The 14,920-nt window shown below is 35.5% G+C and overlaps 1 protein-coding gene across 5 annotated transcripts in view; it reads right to left on the reverse strand.

Annotated features, from left to right (window-relative positions):
• ARHGEF12 (Rho guanine nucleotide exchange factor 12) overlaps window positions 1-14,920 on the reverse strand; it is a 170,830-nt gene that overhangs the window by 12,302 nt on the left and 143,608 nt on the right. For all 5 annotated transcript variants that reach the window (XM_020891397.2, XM_070473473.1, XM_020891396.2 and 2 more), the window contains 8 exons: window positions 14,199-14,345; window positions 12,818-12,903; window positions 7,871-7,996; window positions 6,216-6,330; window positions 4,808-4,908; window positions 2,882-2,959; window positions 1,717-1,792; window positions 1,045-1,212 (listed from right to left, as the gene is read on the reverse strand). In XM_020891397.2, the coding sequence (XP_020747056.2) occupies window positions 1,045-1,212; window positions 1,717-1,792; window positions 2,882-2,959; window positions 4,808-4,908; window positions 6,216-6,330; window positions 7,871-7,996; window positions 12,818-12,903; window positions 14,199-14,345 (897 nt within the window). The remainder of the gene's footprint in view (window positions 1-1,044; window positions 1,213-1,716; window positions 1,793-2,881; window positions 2,960-4,807; window positions 4,909-6,215; window positions 6,331-7,870; window positions 7,997-12,817; window positions 12,904-14,198; window positions 14,346-14,920) is intronic.

A 14,920-nucleotide genomic window follows, 5' to 3' on the forward strand; every position in this document is an offset into this window, starting at 1 on the left:
CCACCATATCAAAAGAGGAAAGCCCTGTCAATGGCTAAGTTCAATATTTCTTTTGGTAACTGTCACAGTGCACTTGAGAATATGAGCATTATTTTCAAATATCTTCTGATACGGATTTCTAACATAATTCCACAATGATAAGAGAACAGACTCTGTATGATTCAATACCTTTAGACCATAAAATTTTATACCCAGTTATATGTCCCTGGATATGTTTCAGTATCTCCTTGTTTATAGTCTATGGGAACTTGAATAGAATTTCTAACCTGTTGTTGTGTGCAAATTATATAAATCTTAATTATGTTGAATTGGGTCATTGTGCTTTTCCAGTCTACTATATCCTTCTGCTTTTCTGTCTATTCATTCTATTAATTTTTGAGAGTTTGATATTGAAACTTCAACTAAAACTCTTATCTACTTAAAAAAATAATCACAATATATAGTGGAACCATATATAACTTTGTTCTGTATTTCTCAAGTCTCTGGTAAAGGTGTTATCATACTTTCATAATTTAAAATAAGCGAATAAATATTTTATCTTCTCAAAAAAATAAAAATAATCTAAAAAAATAAGTGTATCTTATATATATAAGATATAAATATAAGTATATAAGTGTATATATATATATATATATATATATACACAAGATATAAGTATATCTTATATTAGATGCTGCCCAATTCAAATAAATTTTTGCCCAAATAAACTCTTGAAGTTTTTAAAGAAACTAACAAGATAATGAAAGCCTTTTCAATGGCATTAGCTCCAATTCACTATCTTCACTGATTTGAACATGAAATAAAGATCAGAGTAATATGCAGAAAAATTTTAAATGTGAAAAATTATTCAGAGACTCTAAGCATCCTAAATAATTTTGGGATATAGACTCATAATTCACATTCTAGGCAGTAAATGCATTTCACTTGATCTGTGTAAGAATATGAAAGGAGAACTCCACGCCAATGGTGCAACTTAGACGACACGGAGTGTCCTATGCAGTGTCATGAGCCTGGAGACCAGTGTCAGTCAGCAGACATACTCGCCTGTTGCCACCTGTCGAACCAACACCGTATTCAACTTGATGACGGGGCTGAATGTGTGTTTGCTGTCAGCTGTAGATGCCAGAATCTTACTGTGACACCTTAACACCAGTCTATCATCCTGCTTTTGTAACAATACAAGAATATCTTCCAGCAGCAATGTATACAGATCTAAAAATAAAAATGCAGGAAAGGGTGATTAGTACAGAAACTGAGATGTGTTTTATAAACTTCCTAACAATTTGACATAGAAAACTGATTTCTGGTAAATCTAGTAAATTTTAAAAATTGCTATTGTGTTTCTTTAATTTCATTTTTAATAATTCATCTTTAAAGTATCACAACAAATAAAAAAACAATGGTTCTTCACCACAGATAGTATGAGACAGAGAAGTTTAAAAACAAGCTTAGTCTGATTAGCACACAAAGATGGGGACAGGAATGAACAATGACAAAATTTTCTGCTTCATTCCTAAAGAAATATTTAACATATTTCACATGCAAAAAAATAACATAAGCAGATTTTCTGTAAATGTATATAAATAACACAAAGTACCACTGCTAACTGCTGTAACTGAAAAATATGAGTGGATGTCTCTTCTCTTTGGCATAAGGAAACTTTCCTATTCTTTTTCTTTCTCTACTCTCCCCCAAATTGGCAGACAGTACACCTACCAATAGTTTTATCTCTATTCACCTTCCAAACCAATGGGCCTTCATGAATCATCTTCCTCTTTGTTAAATCCAAATTCTGCCAAAATAAGGAGAATTATACACAAATTATTTCCAAGTACATATATGATATTCCATAGTGTCTCCTTTCAAGAAATTCCTAATATAAAAGACATTTACATTCACTATTATTGATATCTGTCAGCTATTGAAAATAGAATAAAAATCCAGTTAAAGTAAGCTATATAAAATGTTCTAAAAAGGAAAATGCATCTGGTAGAAAAACGCTCGAGAGTAAAGTTTTCCCAATCTCACTCTAAACAGATACTAGCTAATGAAAATGAAGCAAACATTCAGTCCCTAGTCTCAACCCCCTTCCTTATTTTTTTCTATGTATAACTAACTAGATCATGGCTTATGCATATGAAGCCTCCGAGTTCTAGACTCTCGTTCCAGAAAAGCTCTATGGACAGCATTCACAGAAGTCCAGTAAGTACTCAGGCTTGCTCTAAATATTAATAACTTGAGAGAATCATCTTTTAGTATAAGCAGCTCTAGAAAAATCTTAAGTCTCTGGAAGTTAGGAAGCTCAGCATATCAGCATGTGTTTTGATAAACTGTTATGTATGACATAAAAGTATATTTTAATAGTCACCAAATAAATCTGCCAAAAGAACCAGTGAAACAGTACAAGAAAGACTTAAAATCCTCATACTTTAATTACTACAAAAACTCCATGTACTAGAGAAAGCAATTCATAAATATTTTACTATCATTCCAGTAATGGTTTCAACTTTAATGCCTTGGAAGAGCTTCATAGAAAAACAATTATATTCCTTAACTCAAAAATCTAGAAAGTTCCCACAGTAAACAGCCCACTCTTAAACTATAGAGTACAATAAAATTAAATTTAACAATAAGGAATGTTCCTTAGTCTCCTGCAAATTCTTGTCACAAAAAGTTTCACACAAAATATTCCTTTGATGAAAGACTAAAGCAGTCTTTACACACAGACCAAGACATTTAAAAGGAAGAAAAGAATTCTTAGTATAGACTATCTATGATATAAGAACTCCTTCAGGTGATGTATGTTCCCACTGAGATGTTAATCATCTGGCAGGTCTTGAGTACATTTTACTTTTTAAGTAATGATTAGACCATCTCTTACCCTGAGCTCTTCAACATTTGGGTATTCTGACAACTTCAGATTAGAGGTATCAAGGCGACGCTGATAATCTTCCAAGCGCTGCAAATCAGACAGGATGGAGCTAAGGTTACTCCTTTGGAGATCAATGGCCTCCCTGTTTTTTAATCGAATGTGGACACTCCCCCTGCATTTACTGAGCGCTCTGCAACATCAGCCACAACTGACAACTCACTCTTTCTTAAAACTTCTTTTGGCTTTGGTGATACTACCTTCTCCTGATTTTCCTTCCACCTCTTTAGCTCTTCCAATCTTTTTTCAAATTCTCTGGCCTCTAATTAGTTTGTATTTACTTTCTAAACATATAAATCATGTACATGGTACAAAATTCAGAAGGTAATATAAGGCACACAAAAAACAGTAAGTCTCCCTCTATGCTTGTCCGTGCCTTCCCCGCACAGATTTCCCTAAAGAAGTAATCACTAATACCCATTTCTTGGTTAGCCTATGAGGAAAATTCTAAGCAAAAAGAACACATATGGATATAAGTTAGCTTGCCTCTGTGCATGCTGTCTGTAGATATACCCTTTTTAAAAGAAATACATGGTAACCTAATATTTTCATATGTGTATCACTTATTCAAAAATAACAATATAGTCACAGACATGTTTGTGTGTGTGCATCACATCAATATATCTTGCTGATGGTTCCATTAGCAAATAGAGTGGACTCATTTTTTCAGTGGCTGTGTGGTATTCAACTTTGTGAAAAAACTAAAGTTGAATTATATCTTACTAATGGACATGTATATTAGTATACACTTCCAAAGGAAGAATGGTTGGATTAAAGGTTACATGCATTTTCCCCAAGATTATAAATTATTTCTAAATAGAAAGGTTGGCATGTATATAGTAAATGCCCATATACTCATCTACATTCCACAATTAACATCTGCTATATCTGTTCTATCATGTATCTGTCCATCTATTCATCCCTCTATCTATCCATTTATCCATTTGATATTTTGGATGTATTTCAAAATAAGTTATAAGCACACTTTAAACATTTTATCATTAACAGAGCTAACAAGAGTTCAATATCATTAATGGGAGTTCAATATTTGTTTACAGTTGTTTTTTTCAAAGTAAAATTTACATAAAGTGAAATGTACACATTTTAAGTGTACCTTTCCATGAGTTTTTATCAATGCATATACTTATGAAATCAAACTCCTATCAAGATATGAAATATGGCCATCACTTCAGAAGGCTCTCTCATACTTCCTCCTAGCTAATATCTGACCCCACATCCTCAGTGACAAACCACTTTTCTGATTTTTTTTCACCATAAATTAGTTTAGCTAGGTCTTGTAAGTTCACTAAACAGAATATATATACATGTACACTTCTGCATCCAGTTTCTTTCACTCAGAATAATGTTTGTGAGATTCACCCATTATGGCTGGTATTACTTTAGTTTATGACTATACTTCATTTGGTTTATGCTACAAACATTCCGGTAGAAGTCTATGGGCATATATCTTCATTTCTCTTGGGTAGATCACTAAGAAGAGAATGCTGGATCAAAGGATGAACATGTGAATACGTGTTTTTTAAATTCAGATATAAATTTCTCATTTTCCCTCTGGGGTTATAACATTTTACATTACAAACAACAAACTTGAAAGTTCCTATTTTTCCAAAGTTTTACCAACAGACTGAATGAATGAACAAACAAGCAGCTAGAAGATGCTCAAGAGAGCCAAACACAATTCTGACATCCTACCACAAACTGATCTGGACCCACCTACTACGTGAATAGGTAACCAGTGTTCCGCCCTTCAATTATGTAATAACAGCTACACGGGTTACTAAACAGGCTCTGGGTAACACTAATTTAACATTCTTATTCTCACTGTCATCCTGTGTCTTCTTGCCTTTTCCTTCTTACCTGCTTGTTCTCTGCCTCCTTAACAGCCTGGTTCACATAATTTAAGATCTGACGACAGTGATCTGCAGCTTTCTTCACCTTCTCCCTTTCTGGAGGCCACTCTAAATACGGTGAAAAAACCCGAAGTGTAAAATGGAGGAAATCAGAAAAGAATATAAGTGTATATATATATATATAAATATAAATATATAAAGGAGATACCACTTTATTTCAACAGTATGAAAGCATACTAAGACCCTGAATATTTTTATACCAGGATAAAAAACCTACAACAGAATCTCAATTTAGGTAGTCTTTAGACAGGTAAGACTTCTTATCACAGTCTTTAAGCATAAATACTAATTTTTAAAAAGAAATCAAATGTGAGGAGTGATGCTTTATATCAAGTATCACGCCCACCCCAACACACGGGTTTCATTCACATTGTAAGCTTATATAAATGAGACTCCTTTCTCCTTGCAGTTTCAAAGTGCACAGCCTACAAGATTATGTACAGTTGACTAGTTAAGCAATATTTTTGAGTGATAAAATAATTAAAAATAGCTCCAAAATAAGTTTCTTTAAATTTTGGATTAAAGAAAGAAAATAACTTACAATACTTGTTATCATTAAAAGAAGATGAAATTCACCAAAATATATTGAGATTGTGCTGAGGTTATGTTTTGGTAAAGAATACCAAATCAGAATACTTGAAATTATAATCCCCTATACAATAGTTCAATTATACTGAATAAATACATTAAAGTATAAAAATTAATGTGTATGAATATTTTCAAATTCCAAGGCATAAGAAATAGGCATTTAATTACACAGAAGTACTGAGAACTAAGTAAGTATAAGAACCTAAAGCTCAATTGAGAAACTCAGATTCACTTCTTAGTTTAAAACAAGAGAGCTGGAGTGATAATACACTGATTGGACTTAGTGAAAGTATGTATCAATAGATATAAAATATCTCTTCAACCTGGTATAGGTCTTCACCAAAGGAAATATGATGATATATGCTAGAGGAAGTACTGGTAAACTTTTCCTACTTTTTCTGTATATTTTACAGGCCAAATGGTCTTTGTCACAAATACTTAACCCTGTTGTTGTACAGCAAAAGTAGTCAGAGATAATATTTCAACAATTGAGCATGACTATATTCCAATAAAACTTTACTTACAAAAATATGTGTGAGCCAGATTTAACCATGATCCATAGATTGCTTATACCCTGTGCTTCAGATACTAATGGAGCATATTAAATCAAATAGCCTGAAGAGAACTGGAATCTTGCTAGAATATTTTGCCATACTACTTGGAAATTCAAAGTGCCAGACACCAGGATGCTGTGAGAGATTATTCAGCAAAATGTGTTTTTGTTGTTGTTATTCTTAAGCTCTTTAATTTCAGTGAGAATGCTGTACCTGTGTATTTGGCAATATTGTCCAAGAGAAGAGGGTACTTAGTAAGCCTTTGCATTTGAGTGGGAATGATATCCTTTAGCTGCAGACGACGACAGAGTGGATTACTCTCAGCATCCTAAAATTAAAGGCAAATAAGTGAATTTGTAATTCTTATTAGGACTATAATTACCTAACATGCACCATATATTCATCATACAAATGTCTTCAGCATCATAGTTCTGGTTACTAAATCAAGACTTAAAACCTGCCAAGACATGCCACTGGCACACTTCACTTCTGTTTTCTCCTTTAATCATATAATGTAGCCTTTATCACTCAGCAAATGGCTCTGTGCTATCTGTTTAAGATAGGATTGAGAACATCCATAATCATCTCTAACAACTGCTTTCTTGTGAAAGAAGTTTTATCTTTACATACTAAGAAAATCTAGTTACATTTTCCAACGAATGGCTTCCCTACCAAAAGCTAATCAGTTATCTGCTATCTGCCACTCTAAGTAGGCACAGTAGATCATAAATATAGATGTATCAGCTCAGCTGTAACAGAGGTCTGCAAACTTCTCAATAATATGCCAGACATGGCTTTGCATGTCATCAGTCTCTCTCAGAACTATTCCATCTGCTGTTTTAACACAAAAGCAGCCAGAGACAATACTTAAAGGAATGAACTTGGCTCTGTGCAGTAGAATTCTAAGGCGGCCTCAAAGATTCCAATTTTATGGTGTACAACCTGTATAACCCACCCGCTGCCCTTGAGTGTGGACAGAACCTATCAATATGATGGGTTATCACTTCTGTGATTAGGCGACTATCAGTTAACTATAAGTCAATCAAAAAGGAGATTGTCCCAGATGAGACTGACTTAATCAGAGGAGTCTTTAAAAGCAAGCTCTGTCAGAGAAACATGTTCCTACTGGACTGGAAGAGAAGGACACATCTTATAAACTGCCTACAGGGGCTGCGTGGCAAAGAGATTTGGGCGCTTGCTAGGAGCCCAGAGCAGTTGCTAGTCAACAACAGCAAGAAGACAGGGTTCTCAATTATACATTTACAAGGAAATGAATTCTGCTGACAACTAGTGAGCTTAAAAGAGTCCCAGATGAGAACTGCAGCTGCAAGTGATACCTTGATTTCAGCCTGATGAAAGCATGAAGTTGCAACATGTGTGGTGATTTGTCTACAGCAATACAAAATAAACTGTGTTCCAATAAAACTTTATTTACAAAAACAGGGACGAGAATGGATATGGCCCATGGGCTCTAGTTTACTGATAGTTATATATACCAATATATAGCCCAGTAATCATGGCTGCTGTCTGACTCTTCTCTGGGCTGGCTATAAGGCCCTTCTCATGTTTTGACAATGTTATTTCAATCGTGTGCATGGCCATTTCCTGCCAGTATCTCCACGGCAATGTGAACTTCTATGTCAAGTATTTTAATCCCATCATATATTCTTTATAATTCACCATTACAGTATCACCTTTACATCCTGCAGTAATTTAAGAGATAATGCATGGCTTTAAAAATGTAAACACAGATATAACCCTTATACAAAATTTTAGTCTTAGAATTCCCCTAGTTCATTCCATAATCGACCCCCCCAAAAACTGCATTTTTGTGTGTGTGTGTGTGTTACATGACTCACTCAACTCACTTGCACAAAAGTCTGGAATCGAGAATCCTTTTTCTGGCGAGACTTGATCATTTCCAGGGCAAAGGGCTGGTTACTGCAAAAGGTAGCAGCAGCATGTTTCAACTTTTCCTCCCCGGGTCCACTGAACTGTGCCAAGAACACAAAGAACACAACAGAGAATGGGATCCCAAGCTTACACAAGGCCAGGCAAAATGAGAGACAGCCACAGTCCTCCCAATATCCCAGTAAGTATCCCCGAGTGACAGCAGAAATCTACGTATTTTATGGATTATCAAGTATTCTCCACTAAAAAACTTCTGACTCTGACATATCCAGACCTTTTTTGATCATAGTCTAGTATTTTCTTGTTCATAGCTTACCACAATTTACTACCTTTTCAGTCTATCCCACTTCTAAATCTGACAGAAAGGTTGACACTTGGGGAATATGAGACACAAAATGCTTAAAGACTGAGATTAAAATTTGATTTTCTTATAATCTGACACCTTCACAAAAATTACTGTCTTACTGCTGTAGGAAGAAAACCCTTGGGATTCAAGCTTACTTTCTTACTTATGAAATCCAGGGCAGGTTGTAACTTCTCTGAGTCACAATAAAATTAAATCACCTCCACAGAAGGTGGAGCTCCATCCCTTAAATTTCTCTTAGGGAAGATTCATGAGCCTATGAATATCTTTTACTAAAAATTATACTTTTTACTGGCTTTCCAGGTGGTGCTACTGGTAAAGAAACCACCTGCCAATGCAGGAGATGTTAAGAGATGCAGGTTCAACCCCTAAGTTGGGAAGATACCCCTGGAGAAGAGAATAGAAATCCACTCCAGTGTTCTGGCCAGGAGAATCACCATGGACAGAGGAGCCTAGTGGGCTACAGTCCATGGGGTTGCAGAGTCAGACACGACTGAGTGACTCAGCACAGCACAGCACAGGACACTTGTAGGTAAACTCTCAGCACTTTCCTTTTCAACTATGAAGCATACAAAGTGGTGTTTTAATAGGTTGCTCCAACGTTGTATTCTTATCTTAAATATGACACCCTACATATTTAGAGATGAGACTGGCAGAATTTTTGGTATGTTAGTCAATCTAGGTACCAGGCAATTACTAACAGCAGCTGGGTTTACAAAAGAAAATAACGCCTCAGCCTCAAGCAGTTTTACAGTGGTTTTACTAGTAGCAAAAGTACATATAAGGTGATCTCATGGGGCCAATACTGGAAAAATACTCTCCAAAACTATTTTTAAAAGATAAAATAAATCTAAACACCTATTTACGATTTCTGCTTTTAGTATTTCTGGCCAGTGCTTTGCCCTAAATTAACCATTTGTACCTAGCAGCTACTAACCAAATTGGTTAGTCCATTTTGCTTTTCCTCAACCTCTTATAGGCAAAACACACTGGTCAAGAATACAATTCTTTTTACATGCTTTAAAATAAATTGTCTGTCCGACTTTTAAGAGGTATCTTTATTTCACATGTAATATTTATGTAGTCCAAAGGGCTTTTACAACAGGACCAACTGTACTTTTGTACTTTATTAATGATGAATCTCACTTGACACTTGGTATTAAACATTATTTATAGGAGACGTAAATTAAACTGCTTCAGAATCAAGATTGATATCTTAAATCCATATGACTTACAACATTTAAATCCAAATGCAGAAGAAAATTCATGCTATGCTATGTCATACCACAAATTTTCTATTTCAAGTTTGGTAGCGTGCTGCCAAGCCCACGGAACTCAAAGATCAAGAAACAAAATGAGTCACATGACCACAGAGCAGCCACAGAACAAGCTGCATTTTCAAGGAAGCTAAGTCTCCTTAACAACAATAATGCCAGCACGGGGCTAAGGAGAAAACGCCTTGGAAAGTTCAGTAAATGCAAGGTGAGATCAGGATTCCCTGATCCTGTTTTACATGTCAAGTGGCTAATCACTAAGAAGAGATCTACTAATAGATTAGTAGATTCTGAGTCACAGTCTCACCATCAGTGAAAAGAGTAAGATGAAGATTGTTTTGGTCAACTTTCCAGTATTTAATCTTTTCTTTTAAACACTTTTACTTTTTAATTTCTTTTAATCTTGCTTTGTTCACTTTATTTATTTATTTTTTTACAGAATACTTAGTCTGGTTGAAACTATTATTATTATTCTTTTTTTATTGGAGGCTAATTACAATATTGTATTGCTTTTGCCATACATTGACATGAATCCGCCATGGGTGTACATGTGTTCCCCATCCTGAACCCCCCCTCCCACCTCCCTCCCCATCCCATCCCTCTGGGTCATCCCAGTGCACTAGCCCTGAGCACCCTGTATTCTGCATCAAACCTGGACTGGCGATCCATTTCACATATGATAATATACATGTTTCAATGCCATTCTCCCAAACCGTCCCACCCTCGCCCTCTCCCACAGAGTCCAAGAGACTGTTCCATACATCTGTGTCTATTTTGCTGTCTCGCATACAGGGTTATCATTACCATCTTTCTAAATTCCATATATATGCGTTAGTATACTGTATTGGTGTTTTTCTTTCTGGCTTACTTCACTCGGTATAATAGGCTCCTGTTTCATCCACCTCATTAGAACTGATTCAAATGTATTGTTTTCAATGGCTAAGTAATATTCCATTGTGTATATGTACCACAGCTTTCTTATCCATTTATCAGCTGATGGACATCTAGGTTGCTTCCATGTCCTGGCTATTATCAACAGTGCTGCGATGAATATTTGGGTACACGTATTTCTTTCAATTCTGGTTTCCTCGGTGTGTATGCATAGCAGTGGGATTGCTGGGTCATATGGCAGTTCTATTTCCAGTTTTTTAAGGAATCTCCACTCTGTTCTCCACAGTGGCTGTACTAGTTTGCATTCCCACCAACAGTGTAAGAGGGTTCCCTTTTCTCCACACCCTCTCCAGCACTTATTGCTTGTAGACTTTTGGATAGCAGCTATTCTGACTGGCATGAAATGGTACCTCATTGTGGTTTTGATTTGCATTTCTCTAATAATGAGTGATGTTGAGCATCTTTTCATGTGCTTTTCAGCCATCTGTATGTCTTCTTTGGAGAAATGTCTGTTTAGTTCCTTGGCCCATTTTTTGACTGGGTCGTTTATTTTTCTGGAATTGAGCTGCAGGAGTTGCTTGTATATTTTTGAGATTAATTCTTTGTCAGTTGCTTCATTTGCTATTATTTTCTCCCATTCTAAAGGCTGTCTTTTCACCTTGCTTATAGTTTCCTTTGTTGTGCAAAAGTTTTTAAGTTTAATTAGGTCTCATTTGTTTATTTTTGGTTTTATTTCCAATATTCTGGGAGGTGAGTCATAAAGGATCCTGCTGTGATTTATGTCAGAGAGTGTTTTGCCTATGTTTTCCTCTAGGAGTTCTATAGTTTCTGGTCTTACGTTTAGATCTTTAATCCATTTTGAGTTTATTTTTGTATATGGTGTTAGAAAGTGTTCTAGTTTCATTTTTTTAAGAAGTCGTTGACCAGTTTTCCCAGCACCACTTGTTAAAGAGATTGTTTTTTCTCCATTGTATATTCTTGCCTCCTTTGTCGAAGATAAGGTGACCATAGGTGCATGGATTTATCTCTGGGCTTTCTATTCTGTTCCACTGATCTATATTTCTGTCTTTGTGCCAGTACCATACTGTCTTGATGACTGTGGCTTTGCAGTAGAGCCTGAAGTCAGGCAGGTTGATTCTTCCAGTTCCATTCTTCTTTCTCAAGATTGCTTCGGCTATTTGAGGTTTTTTGTATTCCATACAAATTGTGAAATTATTTGATCTAGTTTTGTGAAAAATACCGTTGGTAGCTTGATAGGGACTGCATTGAATCTATAGATTGCTTTGGGTAGTATACTCATTTTCACTATATTGATTCTTCTGATCCATGAACACAGTATATTTCTCCATCTATTTGTGTCCTCTTTGATTTCTTTCACCATTTTTTTATAGTTTTCTATATATAGGTCTTTTGTTTCTTTAGGTAGATGTATTCCTAAGTATTTTATTCTTTTCGTTGCAATGGTGAATGGAATTGTTTCCTTCTCTGTTTTCTCATTGTTAGTGTATAGGAATGCAAGGGATTTCTGTGTGTTGATTTTATATCCTGCAACTTTATATATCCATTAATTAGCTCTAATAATTTTCATCTTTTTAAAAGTTATCACTGTAAAATTACCAAAATCTTTTGGCATTTCCTCAAGCAGTCTACATACTGAAGTAAGTATCTGTTGGCATATCTAAACAGTTCCTGTTCAACCAGTGTTAAAATTTTGGGAACCACGTCACAGGTTTTACTATTACTCATAGACTTAACTACAGGACTTTCTTTAAGCATCTAGATCAAACCCACTTTCCTGTAGGAAGATTTTCTGTATGCTCCAAGTTTAGGTGTCCCTGCTGTCTATTTCCAAAATAACCTATATTCTCCCCTTTTTTTTTAACACTAATCACACTTTAAATAATGACTAGTCTTTTTCCCCTACTGATTATAAGTTCTACAAAGGCAGGAGCCGTATCTGTTCTGACTGCCACTGTATCCCCAGCACCTTGAACAGTGAGTATATGCTAACAAAGAGTCAGCCAGAAAGATAAAAAAAACAATTTGCCATGCAGCTACTATAGTCTCTAAACTCTCTTTCCTTATACTGTAAATAAAGTTAAGTAATTTTCACTTTTCTGCTTCTGTGATGGTAGCTATCGATCTATAATTGTCCAGTGTTTTACAGTACATTTCTGAGATTTTGACAACAAAAGACAGTTAAAATTCCACATCAGTTAAATTATTTTTATCAAGGTCCATTTTACTCTACATTCTTTAAAACACAAAGAACTATTATCTTTAATATGATGAGAAAATAGAATGCAGTTGAATGGGCACTTATTAGAAGATTAATGCCTATGAAAATTTTTAAATGAAATCGCCAATGTCCTTACCCAGATCAGCAAATCTTCCCCAATCTGATCAATAACAGAGGTCTCATTCCTCTTCCGAATAGCCTTCATTTGCTCATTCAACCCAACTAAGGGGGGGGGGGTGAGATGAAAAAAAATTAAGCATACATCCATTTCAGGCTGAGATACTGGTAGTATCATGAATCTAAATTTAAATTTAAAAAAAAAAAAAGATTTTCAGAGTAGTATAGCTTTTTTCCTCATAGCTCAGTCAATAAAGAATCTGCCTGCAATGCAGGAATCTGCCTCCGATGCAGGAGACCCAGGTTCAATTCCAGGGTTCAAAAGATCCCCTGGAGAAAGAAATGGCAACCCACTCCAGTATTCTTGCCTAGAAAATACCATGGACAGAGGAACCTGGTGGGCGACAGTCCATGGTGTTGCAAAAGTCAGACACAATTTAGCGACTAAGCCACATAGCTTCTAATTGCCTTAAATATAAATCTGAACATAATTCCTATACATCTACATATTTTTATTTCTATATGAAAACCAGTTGCCAGAGCATAAAATAATGTGGAAACTAGCACATTATATACAGTACAGGGGCATCAAATACACATTTAACCTCAAGACTCCATCTGTAATCAGCCATGCTTGTTAGGAAACAAACTTCAGCTGTACAAGTGACTCCGCCCACTACTTCTCTCAAAACGTGTGTTTCCAGGCAATGGACATCATCATGCTCAAATGTGTCATGCACACTGGTGACACTCAGGATCACCCACATAGGAGCAAAAGGCAACCATTCGGTGGGTGGGTATTGCCAGGTGGTGATGGCATCCTTGATGAAAGAAAGACTAAAAGTAACGGCCCTGGAGAAATAGTGACTTACAAAGAGAGGAACTGATACTATTGTCTCCAAAGCCCAAGATGACTACAACCAGGGACAGACAGCAGCACTGATTTTTAATGTACTCATTCAAGCATTCCAAGCAACAAAACCATAAAATAATTTAATTCCTAAAAGTTTTGGATTATATGCTATATATCACTATTTACAAAATATATACATATATTATACAGATTATATATTTTAAAAAACATATATAATGTAAGTAATCGGGAATTTCCAAGGGTAATTTTAACTATGTTTTTTGTCTTAGGCATTGACTTTAGGCCCTAAGTTCTGTGTTAATACTCTGAATAAAAAAAAGTTGATGTGGTGGAAGTAAGGAATTGGGGAGAAATTCAAAGATCCAATTATTTTTTATCTTATGCTCACATATAATTATAGAATTTCAGGAATGCCAACATGGATACAATTATTTATAAGATTTTACTGTTATGGTGCCTTTTTATACCAACGATCTTTTATCTATTAGAAATGTTAGGAACAAAGATCAGAGTCAATTTATCTTACTGTGAAGTTGAAGAATATCTTCTAAGTTTGAAAAAATTTTACGTAGTTCTGAAGGTGACAAAATTCCTTCTCTGGACACTCGCTGATAAAACACTTGATCTAGAACCTTCAATGTTCGAACATGAGCTCTTTCAGTGTAGAATAATTCTAAGCAGAAAAATAGGAAACATAGAAAGTTACCTTACTTAGAATGAGATCAAACATAGGCTTTGGCTGAAATTAAGTACCAAATGAGTAATATAATCATTATTTACATTTTTGACAGGATATGGTATCTCTGAAGCCACTTCTTAATTCCATGAAACTCTACTATATACTGGCTCTAAGAGTTGAATACTGCTAAATGAAAAGTATCATTTAAAACTATTTTGAACTTGCAAGCTAACAATGTACTCCAAAATCCATTGGTTGCCAGCACCAACCAATCACAACTACAACACTGGAAAGCTATAAGTCCAAATATCATAGTCTTTTAACTGAGCCCTCTTCAGAAGTAATAGCATTCTATGTTATCTAACTTGCCCATTAACTCTCTTTAATTAATTAAGCAGGCTGCACTGGGTGTCTGCTGCTGCCCGTGGGCTTTCTCTGGTTGCAGCAAGCAGGGGCTACTCTCTGGTTGTGGTGCATCAGCTTCTCATTGTGGTAGCTTCTTCTGTTGCAGAGCACAGGTTTCAGTGGTTGTAGCACATAGGCTTACTTGCACCGCAGCAAGTGGGGCC

The sequence above is a fragment of the Odocoileus virginianus genome, chromosome 10, assembly GCF_023699985.2.
Source record: "Odocoileus virginianus isolate 20LAN1187 ecotype Illinois chromosome 10, Ovbor_1.2, whole genome shotgun sequence".
Lineage (NCBI taxonomy): Eukaryota > Metazoa > Chordata > Mammalia > Artiodactyla > Cervidae > Odocoileus > Odocoileus virginianus.